At 46.8% G+C, this 14097-nt stretch overlaps 1 protein-coding gene across 5 annotated transcripts in view; it reads right to left on the bottom strand.

Annotated features, from left to right (window-relative positions):
- RIN3 (Ras and Rab interactor 3) overlaps nucleotides 1-14097 on the bottom strand; it is a 66024-nt gene that overhangs the window by 2511 nt on the left and 49416 nt on the right. For all 5 annotated transcript variants that reach the window (XM_069736967.1, XM_069736993.1, XM_069736958.1 and 2 more), the window contains exons 8-9: nucleotides 11265-11396; nucleotides 10611-10774 (exon numbers count right to left, since the gene is read on the bottom strand). In XM_069736967.1, coding sequence (XP_069593068.1) covers nucleotides 10611-10774; nucleotides 11265-11396 — 296 coding nt within the window. The remainder of the gene's footprint in view (nucleotides 1-10610; nucleotides 10775-11264; nucleotides 11397-14097) is intronic.

The raw sequence follows: 14097 nt of genomic DNA, 5'->3' as shown, positions 1-14097 counted from the left end.
ATGGGACTTTACCTCTCTCCAACAACCCCCTTCCCCAACATGTATCAATACGTTAATTTGTTTAAAGTATCCGCAATATTTGATGTACCGTTATATCATGGCAATAGTGTGACCCCAGGACTTTTGGCTGAATGTTATGGACAAAGCTGATCTTATGACAACAACCCCTTTAAGCTAAATAGATATTAAAATGGTGGCAATAAATGTAAAATGAAGGTGTCCCTGTTGTGTAATGAACTGACGGTACAGGAGCATGGTCTGATCCTCCCCTGTCCAGATGTGGTAATGCTCAGACACAGCCATTACACAATATCCTGTGCTCCTTAGTACAGAAGTTTAATTTTGGAATAACTGGGTTTCTCCACAAATATATTTTACAGCTGGAGCAAGTTGATTGTATTTAACCCCTTCCTGACATGCAAACAGCAGAACGAGTATGGCGCACTGATCGTGGGCATTTAACCACTCTAATACCGCTGTCAGTGACAACAACATCGTGCAGGGAGGGGGGCTTCCTGCACTCTTCCATCAGGACAACACAATGCAATCGTGTTGTCCTGATTGTCTCCGTGGAGACCCCCGGCCCCAAGATGGCCAGAGGGTCCTGCAGGGAAGGTGGCTTGTGAGCTCCTGCTGAGAGCAGCATCTGATGCCTCCTTCCCTGCATGTCAGATCCTGATCTGATACGCTGCAGTGTCAGATCAGCGATCTGCTGTAAAATAGTAATTTCTCTATCGCCTCTCATTGGGGGACACAGGAACCATGGGTGTATGCTGCTGCCACTAGGAGGCTGACACTATGCACAAAAAAAGTTAGCCCCTCCTCTTCAGTGTACACCCCACTGACTGGCATTCTGCACTTCAGTTTAGCTTAGTGTCAGTAGGAGGTGGACACAGGTCTTTCATTAGACCCTTATCTACCTCAATGTGAATCGTTTTCTTACAGGTTTTCCGGGGGGATACAGGGTGAACAGTCACACCTGTAATCCCACAATACAGACTATGAGTACGGCGTGTACTGCCACCCCGTATCCTCATAGATCCCTCAGCAGGACCAAGATCCTAGCACACAAGCGTGCTCAGAAGTCCGGTCCAGCCTCCGTCCCCCACCCACTCACCCACCAGAACCTGTCTGTTGCGGAAACGAGGACGTCCATTACAGCTCCCTGGACGTCTCATTCCTCTTCAGGTTAGTAACAACGTGGGATGTTTAAGGGGAGTATTTTCCCCATCCCATCCCAGATCTTCAAAGGGGGGTGCTTTATTGAGCGGACCTCACTGGTCGTCGCCCTTTGCATGCGGGCAGCTGCACGCAGATGTAGGGGCCTTTTTCAGCCGCACGGACCGGGATCACTTTGTCGCGTGGTGACCGCGCTTCTTTTTGTCTGCCGCGTCGCTTCCGTGGCTGCAGCCGCTCTGCCTCCTGGTCCGGCACGGCTTCTTGTCCCTGCGACCGTGCGGTTCCGGCCGCTCTCAGCGGCTGCCCTGCCATCTGTGCCAGCGCAGCTGCCTTGGCAGGCTGCCGCGCCGCTTCCTACCTCTGGCGCACTGCTCCGTCACCGCGGTCTTGCACCGGTGGTTGCCGGCCTCTAAATTTAGACCCCGGCTTCTGCCCGGGCCTACTTCTGGTGCCGTGACTCCGCCCACTTCTGTCCTTCATCGGGCGGGAGAAAAGCCAATCACAGCGGTCACCACCTTTTCTCCGCCCACCGGCGCCATCTTGGGACTCCTGAACACACGAGCTCTCTCCACTCTGTACCGCCATTTGGTGCCACATCTCAGTGGTCACCATCTGGAACGGTTCCCACTTTTCTGATTGCGGCAGGACTGGAAGATCCACCTCGGCATGACTCTTGGCAAGACCCCAGCCCACTTCCCAGTCTCCTCTTCAGGGATGTCTGGATCTCCTCAGTAGAGGATGCATGGGTCAGGGAAGTTGTATCCTCGGGTTACAAAATAGAGTTCGTTTCACGACCCCGGGATAGTTTCTTCGAATCCCGACCACCAAAAGACCCTGCTCTAGTTCCGGGTTTCTTCGCAGCCATCGCTTCTCTCCTCAAAGCCGGGGTGATCGTTCCCATCCCAGAAAAAGAATGGTTCACAGGTTTCTATTCAAATCTTTTTGTGGTACCGAAAAAAGACGGCAGGGTTCGTCCCATTCTGGATCTCAAATTGCTGAACAAGAGAGTTCGTCTGAGTCACTTCAGGATGGAATCCCTTCGTTCAGTAATTGCTTCCATGGACGCTCAGGAATTTCTGTGTTCCATAGATATTCAGGACGCCTACCTCCATTTCCCGATATTCCCGGGACATCACAGATTCCTGCGCTTTGCAGTGATCCAGGACCATTTTCAGTTTGTTGCCCTGCTGTTTGGTCTTGCAACCGCTCCCAGGGTTTTCACGATTATCATGGCCATCTTGAGGGTCAGAGGCCTGGTTCCGTTTCCATATCTCGACGACATCCTCATCAAGGCTCCGTCTTTTTCTCAGGCTCACGAAAGTCTGTCCATCATCCTCGACACCCTAGCCCTCTTCGGGTGGCTGGTCAACCGGAAGAAGTCCTGCCTTATTCCTTCTCAGCGCATAGTTTTTCTGGGCATGCTCTTCGACACTCGTCAGACCAAAGTCTTCCTTCCCGAAGACAAGAGATCCATCCTTCGTCGGGATGTACGCTTGCTCCAGGGTCCTCAGTTTCCCTCCTTCCGATCGGCCATGAAGGTTCTGGGGAGGATGGTAGCAACATTGGAAGAGATTGCCTTCGCCCAATTTCACTCGCGACCTCTTCAGCAAGCCATCCTGTCTCAGTGGGACAGGTCTGTCTTCTCCCTGGATCGTCCGACCCGACTCTCTCCCCAGGTTAAATGGTCTCTCAACTGGTGGCTGACGTCACCTCTCATCTCCCAGGGCAGGTCCTTTCTTCCAGTTCACTGGCAAGTGGTGACGATGGACGCCAGCCTGCTCGGCTGGGGTGCAGTGTTTCGCCACCTGACTGTTCAGGGTTGTTGGTCGGCGAAGGAGTCAACTCTGCCGATCAGTGTCCTCGAGATTCGGGCCATCTTCTTGTCCCTTCGTCACTGGGAAAGGATTCTCAGAGGTCTACCAATCCGAATCCAGACGGACAGTGCCACGGCGGTGGCATATGTCAACCATCAAGGGGGGACTCGGAGCGCATTGGCCCTGGCCGAGGTATCCAAGATGCTCCTCTGGGCAGAGGCAACGGTCCGGTGATATCCACGGTGCATATCCCCGGCGTGGACAATTGGGCCGCCGACTTCCTCAGCCGTGAGGGTCTCGCGGCAGAGGAATGGTCCTTGCATCAGGTCTTCCATCAGATTTGTCTTCGATGGGGGACTCCGGACATGGACCTCACGGCGTCCCGAATGAACAGGAAGGTTCTTCGGTTCATCTCCAGGTCTCGTGATCCTCTTGTAGTGGGCGTCGACACTCTGGCCATTCCTTGGTCGCAGTTCGTGCTGCCCTATCTGTTCCCACCCCTTCCCTTGCTTCCAAAGCTGTTGAAAAAGATCAAAGCGGAAGGGGTGCCAGTCATTCTGATCGCCCCGAATTGGCCCAGGAGAGCTTGGTTTGCGGAGATCGTCAATCTTCTTGCGGACGCCCCTTGGTGCCTTCCAGACAGGCCCGACCTGCTGTCTCAGGGTCCGATCCGCCACCCGAATTCTCAGTCACTCAGTTTAACGGCGTGGCTGTTGAGACCGCAGTTCTAAGAGCGTCCGGCCTTTCGGACTGGGTGATTCAAGCCTTCCTCTTCCAGGATCTACTATCGTACCTGGAAGGCTTACTTCCGTTGGTGCGAGTCCACCGCGTTTCACCTATGTCCTTTTCCCTGCCTTCCATCTTGGCCTTCCTTCAGGCAGGACTGGATTCGGGCCTTGCTCTTGGTTCCCTAAAGGGCCAGGTTTCTGCTCTCTCTATCCTTTTTCAGAAGATGTTATCTTCTCAGCCACAGGTTAAGACCTTCCTTCAAGGAGTAGCCCATGCAGTTCCTCCGTACAGGGCCCCTGTGGATTCATGGGATTTAAATCTTTTGCTGGACGTTTTGAGGGGTTCCCCCTTTGAGCCTCTCAGGGAGGTTTCCCTGTCAGTTCTATCTTGGAAGGTGGCCTTTCTTGTGGCCATCACTTCTATCCGCCGCGTTTCCGAGTTGCTGGCCCTTTCTTGCCGACCTCCTTTCTTGGTTATCCACCAGGACAAGGTGGTCCTCAGGCCTCCGCCTTCCTTCCTTCCTAAGGTGGTTTCCACCTCAACGAGGACATTGTTCTACCTTCCTTTTGTCCAGCTCCGACTCATTCTCTGGAGCGATCGTTGAACAAGCTGGACCTCGTCAGGGCTGTGAGGATCTACCTGGCTAGAACGGCTGCTTTCCGGAAGACGGATTTTCTTTTCGTCATTCCTGATGGCACGCGTAGAGGCCTGCCGGCATCCAAGGCGACTATTGCTCGCTGGATCAGAACAGCAATTTTGCAGGCTTACCGGGTCAAGAACAGAGTGCCCCTTCCTGGGATAAAGGCACACGTTACCCGGGCAGTCGGCGCATCCTGAGCGGTACACCACAGGGCTTCCGCCCTACAGCTTTGCAAAGCGGCAACCTGGTCTTCCATCCACACGTTCGCCAAATTTTACAAGGTTCATACCTAAGCTTCGGCGGACGCCAACCTAGGCAGAAGGATCTTGCAGGCGGCAGTGGTGAGTCCTATGACCTGATGGAAGTCTGTTTTTCCCACCCCAGGGACTGCTTTGGAACGTCCCATGGTTCCTGTGTCCTCCAATGAGAGGCGATAGAGAAAACAGGATTTTTGTTTGCTTACCGTAAAATCTGTTTCTCGGAGCCTCCAATGGGGGACACCACACCCTCCCAACGTTTCTCAGTTTTTGTTGTTCTGTAACTGTTCTCACGTTTACAGTTCTCATGTTTGTGGTTATGTTTCAACCTTGTTGTTTTTCTCCTACTGCTTTCTCACTAACTGAAGTGCATAATGCCAGTCAGTGGGGTGTACACTGCAGAGGAGGAGCTAACTTTTTTTGTGCATAGTGTCAGCCTCCTAGTGGCAGCAGCATACACCCATGGTTCCTGTGTCCCCCAATGGAGACTCTGAGAAACAGATTTTAAGGTAAGCAAGCAAAAATCCTGTTGTGCCATCCTGGGACAATGTAAAAAAAAAAAAGGGAAATATTGAAGTGTAAAAGTATTTAAAAAAAAAAAAAAAATCCCTAAATACAGAAAATAAAGTACACATTTAATATCACCACATCCCTACCAACCCGTTCTATAAAACTGTCCCACTAGTTAACACCGTAAAAAAAAAAAAATAAACGAGGCAAAAGACAATGCTTTATCATCATATCGCCAAACAAAGTGAAATAACATGTGATCAAAAAGACAGATCTAAATAAACATGGTACCACTGAAGACGTCATCTTGTCCCGCAGAAAAAAGCCTCCATACAGCTCTATCAGCAGAAAAATAGAATTATAGCTCTCAGAATAAAGCGATGCAAAAAAAAAAAAAAAATTCTATAAAACTTGTGTAAACGCCAGAACAAACTAAGGTGTATAAATGAGGTATTGCTTTAATCTTACTGACCTGAAGAATAAAACTGCCTTATCAATTTTACCACACACGGAACAGTAAAAAAAAAAAATATAAAATCAAAAAGCATTTCCTGAATTGCTAGTATTCTTCATTTTGTCTCCCAAAAATCAGAACAGAAAGCGATCAAAAAAAGTCATGTGCCCGAAAATGATACCAATAAAAATGTCAACTCGTCCCACAAAAAAACAAACCTCATGACTATCGATCAAAATATGGAAAAACTATAGCTCTCCAAATATGGTAATACAGAAACTATTTTTTGCAATAAAAAGCATTTTTAAGTGTACAACAGCAGCCAAACATAAAAACCCGATATAAATCTGGTATCCCTGCAATCGCACCGACCCGAAGAAAGTCGCCTAGTCACTTATACCACACGAGGAACCGCATAAAAAATAAAACCAATTCTTCAACTGCTGTTTTTTTTTTTTTTTTTTCTTCATTCTGCCTCCCAAAGATCGCAGTAAGGCTTGGCACACTTATCTTGCTCTCAAAGCTGAGCGCTTACACCGGGGTTTCAGTGTAAATCTCTAAAATACGTGATTCAGACAGAACCTCTGGCGGAAGATTCCCTATAATGAGGCAGATCTAGGCACTGTGGACGCTGTCTAACCTGTGATCCGGCAGTGTCTGTCTTTTTAGGAATGCATATAAGCGCTGTCAGCCACAGTTTTGTGCACTGCTGAAAAGAAGGACAACGCTGAACAGAGGCCAGACGGAGTCCAGAGTAACTGCAGCTGCCTCATAGTGAATGGATCCCTCTGGAGTTTCCATCTAAATCTGAGTGACGCGATTCAAATGAAACCCCTAAGTAAGTGCTCAGCGTAGAGCGCCGGATAAATGTGATCCCAAACGTTATGTAAAATGTTCCCAATAAAATCTTCCACTCAATCCACAAAAAAAGCAAGTCCCCACTCAGGTCTGTCATCTGTTAACGGAAATATAGGGGGGCTTCTATGTTATTGGTAGTACAGAGGCTCTGGATAAGAGAAATGGCTCCTCACCCTCCAAAAGAAATTCAGCAAATTCTCCAACCCCAAATGCCCCTTCCCCTCTGAGCCCCAGTGTGCCTAAATCACATTTAGCGCTCACATGATAAGCAGGCTCTCATCACTACAGAAATGCCAAATTTATGGGTGCATGTCTCCAGCAGCACAGGCTGGGCATAATGTACTGGTCACTACAACGGCAGTTTGCAATTTTCACTCAGCAACATCCAATGCTGCCTGTTTCTAGAAAATACCCATGGAGTCAAAATAGTCACTACATCTGTAGATAAATTCCCAAAGGGGTATAATTTCCAAATTGGTGTCACTCGTGGGGGTTTCCACTGTTTAGGCACATCAGGGGCTCTCCAAACATGACATGGAGTACGATAATAATGCCAGCAAATTTTACACTCAAAAAGTGAAATGGCACGCCTTCCCTTCAGAGCCCTGCCATGTGCCCAAACAGTAGATTTCCCCCACATATGGGGTATCGGCATGCTCAGGAGAAATTGCACAACAAATTGGTCCATTTTCTCCTTTTACACTTGAGAAATAAAAAAAAAGGTCTAAAGGAAAAGTTTTGTGAAAGAAAAGTAAATGTTTATTTTTTCCTTCCACATTCCAAAAATTCCTGTGACGCTACGTTCACACTAGCGTTATGCTAGTTTGCGTCGGGTTAGCGTCGGGCGACGCATGCGTCATGCGCCCCTATACTTAACATGGGGGACGCATGCGTTTTTGTTTGTTGCGTTGTGCGACGCATGCGTCTTTTTTGCCGCAAGCGTCGGACCAAGAAAACGCAACAAGTTGCATTTTTCTTGCGTCCGAATTTCGGCAAAAAACGACGCATGCGTCGCAAAACGCAGCGTTTTTGCGTGCGTTTTGCGTGCGTTGTGCGTTGCGTCGCCGACGCAGCGGCGCACAACGCTAGTGTGAACGTAGCCTGAAACACCTGAAGGGTTAGTAAACTTCTTGAACGTGGTTTTGGATACCTTGAGGGGTGCAGTTTTTAGAATGGTGTTTTTTGGGGGTAATTTATTTTTTATCATATAGGCCCCTCAAAGTCTCTTCAAATGTGAGGTGGTCCCTGAAAAAAAAAAAATGGTTTTGTAAATTTTTGTTGGAAAAATAAAATCGCTGGTCAACTTTTAATCCTTATAACTTCCTAACAAAAGTGTGCTAATGTAAAGTAGACGTGTTGGAAATGTTATTTATTAACTATTTTGTGCGATATGACTGATTTAAGAACATAAAAATTTGAAATTTCGCAAACTTTTATTTTTTTTCACAAATAAAAGGTAAGTCATACCGAAAAAACTTTACCACTATCATTAAGTACAAGATGTCAAGGCAAAACAATCTCAATCAGTGGGATCCGTTGAAGCGTTAGAGAGTTATGACCTCAAAGTGACAGTTGTCAGAATTGTAAAAATTGACCTGGTCAGGATTGTGAAAACAGGCTTGGGGGTTAAGGGGTTAAACACATCCAATTTTTTTTTTTTTTTTTTAATTATCTCGGCATTTTAAAGTTTAATTACCAGCCAGGGGAATGTAGTCGCCAGCCACGATCGGTAATGATTGGGCCAATTCGAACCCTTGATGGCACAGAGTGCCCCATGATGTGATGGTAGGCCAAGGCCATAATAGTAGACTGAGAATGGTACAAGTCTGACAGAGGCAGTGTGGCCGGTTACAGCAGGAGCAGTAATGCTGAACGCTGTAATGTAGTTTGTAACCTGCTCCTGCCATGGTCCAGGAGTGTCTATGGAACTTAGACCATCTAAGAGTATGATTATTTCACTTTAAATCATACAGAATTAGGCGATTTGCTATTAATCCAATTTACCCAGGATACACTGATCTTAAATTCTCTTCACTGTAGGGTTAAACAAACAAAACAGAAAACCTCAGGTCCCTCAGCTGTTGATGAAAATATAGGGGTGGCCACAGTCCGGTAGCACAAAAGTTCTGGAAAAGCAACATGGCTCCACCAAAACTAAACCAGTTAAATCTGCACTCCAATATGGCGCTTCTTCCTTTCTGTGCATCACACGACTCAAAAATAAGTAATTAGAAGGGAGAAAAAGGACTATACAAACTGAAAAATCTGAAAGGTAATTGGGTTTACCCTTAAATGCAATGAAAATCCTAAAAATGTGAAAATTGTCACAGCTGCACCTTTCAAAAAGGTATTCATCCAATCCAAAGTCATCACCACACATTGTTAAAAACGGGACAATGCTGCAATTCTAAATATTCTACTCTTACCAATTGAAGACCAATCTAAATGTGAAGATAGGAATAATTTGTGGAGGCCTCCGCACCGCTGTGTATGGAAGACGGCAAATCTTCGTGTTATTCAAACGTGGTTTTTAAGTGCCGGAGAGGTGATGTCTTCCATCCACAAATTATTCCTATCTTCACGTTTGTTGGTTGTGTAACCTGTGGATCCGCAGCAGCTGTACAAATGATCCAGAAGTCAGGTCACTAAACTCAGGTCTTTGTGTGTCAGATATTGTCAGGTGAACTTATTTTTAACATTCTAGGGAGAAAGTAGTGCAAATGTCAATGTGTCAGTCACAGGGAGACGTGGAAGCTGCACAATTATCACCACATCAAGTGGCTGATCAGTAATGAAAACTTTGCTCTGAAGAGGAAGGTGGAAACAGACGAGGATGCGGTTACTGAGGAATCCTGTGTTGGGCACAGGTTCCTCAGGACACTTGACACAGGATCCTTGGCCAGCTGCCATATGTGGCGTAATGTGCACATTACAAATGTATAAGCCAACTTTAATGGCATAAATTGCTCCGTGCAGAAGTGTCTATCGAGCCCAACACACCTTATATCTGCCTAAATAAATAACACTCACTTAGTTTGTCTGGAATGAGAGTCTCTCAAGTGACCAAATTTGCCCAAAGGAGTGGGAGAGTGTCACCTGACTAGGCAGTACTTCACGTTAATGTTTTGTTGATTCGGCCACTCAGTAACTCCCAGTCACGAGACATGAAAAAGTGTCTCGGGCAAAATTTGAGTATTTCAAAACGCTTTACCAAAAGGGGTCAACATTTGGATTTGTTATAAAACCCCTTATTGTAATGGCACAGTGTAGCTGCAGTGAGGTTTTGACCTACATTTACAACTCATGTACCGCTTGCTCATATTATGACTACAGTACTGGGCAGGGGTCTGCTCCGTGTGTGACATCACATCGCCCCTCCCCAACAAAATGGCTTCTCACTGTGATCCAAAACCTCGCACTCCACAGATCAGACCTGTATGTGAAGATGTCGCCGGGCAATGACTGCTCTCTACACTACACGTTTTTGCTAAAATGTTGCACAGTTGTGTTGCATAGAGCCTCACGCAACACAACTGTGCAAGTTTACTGGTTGAAGGGGGGCCTAATTTTTCTTTACTTTTGTTTTTAAAGAAAGGGCTAAAAAACAGATGATGTAAAAGTAATTGTCCCTTCCTCCTGAAGCCCATAGATATCACCCATAAAGTCTAATGCCAACAAATGAATTCACTGTGGGGGAACATTGACAACACCCTCCACAAGCACATTGTGTGATGACCCTACTGTACCCTTCTCAACTGCCCCAAGCATAAGAACCACCCGACACTGCCACCCCTTCAATATGGGAGCCATTATACAGTGCGGTGAAGTGCGGGCCAATTAGTCCTCTCCATATATTGTGTATGGAATGCACATATACCCCAAAGCAGTGGAGGACCACACAATCTAGTGGTCTTATAGTGTGGGGGCTACCTCTTAACCATCTAGATGCTGTAAAAAGTCTGGTCTGAACACTAGTCACAATTAACATCACCATGATCACTGCCAACACCAATTGTGCCCAATGCAGCTGGTGTCAGCCATAGTGGACAGCCAACTCATTTGCACCTGTGGTGGGGTTTAGGCTATTCACTTATTAACCCTTTAGTGATCACCAAAACATCTGAAATGTAATTTTACATCTCTTCACCCCACTTTCTGCACTTGCTTACCTGTATAGAGGAGCGAGAAACCTTGGCTTTGTTGAGCGTGCGCCTCCGCTCCCATCGGTGGATGGAGTCCTGCACCTCCAGACTGAGGTGCCTGGTGACCGTGATTTTATCATAGTTCTTGATATGTTCCAGCGCCCCATACGTCGTGGTCAGATAATACGAGCCTGGAGAACAAACAACAGGTGACTGATAAGAGCCAAAACAAGACTACACCAGAAGAAGATAGCGGCAAAACCTGCATCGGGGTGAGGGGACGCCAGTGGTGGCCATTCCTTATTCAAGGCTTATCATGAACGTCATCATATACAGGTACCTCTACTAACATTAGGGATTTGGATTTGAGCAGTATATGGGAGGATGTACAGGTTTAGATATGGTGGAATTCCACTTTTTCCTTTGCACGCACTTGTCCCTATTACTGTACATAACCTGTTGGTGCAGTATGCATTTAAAGTATATACTGTGATTCATTATTACTATGTCACATATGAACTAGAACAGAAAATGGTCTGAACTACAAGGACCAGACACTTCTCCTCCCCAAATGCTACAGGTCTATAGTGTAGGGCGGACCAGGGTAGGGAGGTGATAGGACAGGCTGCAGATTCATGCAGCTTTGGAGTCTTCATTGACAATTGGTATAGTAGATGTTACCTTCTCCGAGCTGCAAAGCCGGATCCATCAGCTCCATCATGTACTCCACATCCAGGAGGAGAGACACAAGGTCACACTGGGCCAGAACGTACATGAGGACCGGCAGGAAGTCGTCGGCTCCATGGGGCTTCCCTAAAAAATAATTAAAATTAAAAACGCAGCCCTAAAAGTTGATAGCCAAGTCACCAGAGAGAAAACTTACTACATTTTGTGCTCAATTCCCATCACGTCACTGGCAGTCCTATGTAACACCTATCAGGGTGTGCCTCTGAGTTGTGGTATGTGCTCTTACATAGGAGTTCTGACATATGGCCTGTTAATCCTGCTGCTATAAGTTGTCCCCTCTCCCCACACCAGATACAGGTTTGGCCAGGTTAGGTAGAACAGTCTATGCCCCCAGGCCGTCACAGCACCACAGACCAGGGAGCAGCATGTACGGGTGGGGGGCAGCACTGCTGCTTCTACGTGGTGGAGAGGAGCCGTCAGTGGGTGTAAGCTCTGGCTACAGATGGGGTCCGATGCATCGGCTCTCCAGACAGCGAGGGGCTGGCATGACGCTGCTCACCTCTTCATATAGGATCTGGCTGTGGACATAAGTCTCGCTGACCCCATTACTAAGCTGCTGCAGACATTACAGTACATTGAGCTTTTTTTGCAGATCTGGTAACAAGTTCCGTCTGCACAAGAACTCAACTCCCCCCTGTACCAGAGACAAGGAGGTCCTGCACAAGACTGATCAACCCCCAAACCTGGGCACGGGACAGGCACGGATCACGTCAGCCTCCGGGAAAATATACTGTGTAAACTGAGCTGTAAATATGGCATTGGAATATAACAGCCAGTGTAAAGAATACTATATACAAACATAAATGCCTTATCACAGTATAACATTGCTGTCTACCCTGTGTATACACCTCAATGTGCACAGTATCTGATATTACAGTGTCAGACACCTTCACAGATTGTCAGATGTGTAATACAATCAGAAGAAATCAGGGCTTGGATTCAGTTCCCGCTCAACAGGGTCAGTTATTCTGCGACCACTGGATAAACTCTGCGGCACATCTTTATTCCCAGCCGCTCATGTGATCTGCAATCTCATGTAGTCACCATTGCATTAGCGTGACACATACATGACATTAGGCCGAGCTACAAGCCAAAAGCCACCAGGGATGTTGGCCGGTTCAAAGCTGTTCCCATGCAGCAGCTACAACTACTGACCCGCCAGCCGGACCCGGGACACTAATTTGCTCATCTCCATTTACTGATCAGGTATTATCCTGTATGTATATACTAGGTGCACCAACATTATGGTATACACACAGGATAATCCAGAGTAGGTTTCTGTGAGCTCTTTTCTGGGCAGCTCAGTTGGACATTGGTGACTTGCTGGAGTCTGAATTGAATAGATTACTGCATCTATGTATTCAGGGGCCATTTCAGGCTCAACAAATTCTTGTAGTAACTTTAGGGAGCTGCAGATTGCATTGCACACCGTCACCATTCCCCTGGATTTCCAGAGTGAACAGTTGGCCACAGTCACAATGCAATTCACAGGCACAACCCAACTAGAGTCTGTCATTCCCCTCAGTAGCACCTTTTGTTGAAGCAGAGGAGAGTCTTGTCAGCATGTGACCACAACTCACTAGTCTTAGTACACAGATACAGTACCAGAACCAAGTGTAACATATATTGAAAATGTACCAAGTGTCAGACCATATGGAAATAAACCATCACATTCCTTTGATGAAGATTAGTTCCTCAATGGTGGACAACTAGATTTCCATTTGGGATGCCAATGTTCCATAAAGGTTATTATATCACTGAATGCTGCAAACCTTCCCAGGTTTCCCAATATTAACTGGTCAATTACAACAGTCCATCCACCTGTATATAAGCCCCAGTGTATAAAAAGGTATTCTGTAGACCAGGGGTGTCAAACTGCATTCCTCGAGGGCCTCAGGCCATGCGTGTTTTCAAGATTTCCTTTGCATTACAGAAGGTGCTGGAATCATTCTGTGCAGGTGATTAAATTATCACCTGTGCAATACAAGGAAATCCTGAAAACATGACCTGTTTGCGGCCCTCGAGGAATGCAGTTTGACACCCCTGCTGTAGACCATGCTGATTAGAAGATGAAGCAGGAGACTTCTCCCAGTCTGATGGGTGTCAGTGGTCTGCACCTCCTCGGTCATCAGAAGTGCCATCCACAGATCACTGCAGATCGTGCACTAGCGCAGGCACTTCCTCAATAAGGTCAGCACTGGCACATTTTAGATCTTTGCTCTGCCCTTTGTTTGGGACGTATAGGAGGAGCTGGAGGCTTATATACAGGTTGATGGACTGCAATAATAAACCAGTTAAAGGTGGTTTATATTTGCAAAACCTGGTAACAGGTTTGCTATAAAGCCCTGTTCCCTCGACTCCATGAAGCAACTAGAAAAATACAAAGACCCAGACTGATTTGAGTGCTTTCACCATGAAACGCCTTCAAATGTCCTCAAATGACTGCACAACTCGGAAGTCAAGCAAAAATTGTCATTTGGCATTTACACGCCGGTCGCAGAGAGCTCCGCCAATATTGGCAGATCACAAGCAGGACGGGACATAGCAAAGCCTGTTCCTCGGCTTTAGCAAAATTTATGCCAAAGGTGATGCAAATTTTACAGGAAATGTACTACGGTCAGGTAGTGAATTACCATCCTGGTGAAGTCTCCAAACTTTGAGATGGAAGTGGATATAAAACCAGTGCTGCCGAGGATCCAAAATGCAACAGGAGACCAGATGCGTTATTACTTGAAAAGGCAATCACACCCCTTCATGAGGACACACC

Source organism: Ranitomeya imitator, chromosome 1 (assembly GCF_032444005.1).
Source record: "Ranitomeya imitator isolate aRanImi1 chromosome 1, aRanImi1.pri, whole genome shotgun sequence".
NCBI classification, from domain to species: Eukaryota; Metazoa; Chordata; class Amphibia; order Anura; family Dendrobatidae; genus Ranitomeya; species Ranitomeya imitator.
This window is presented reverse-complemented; position numbering and strand designations above follow the sequence as displayed.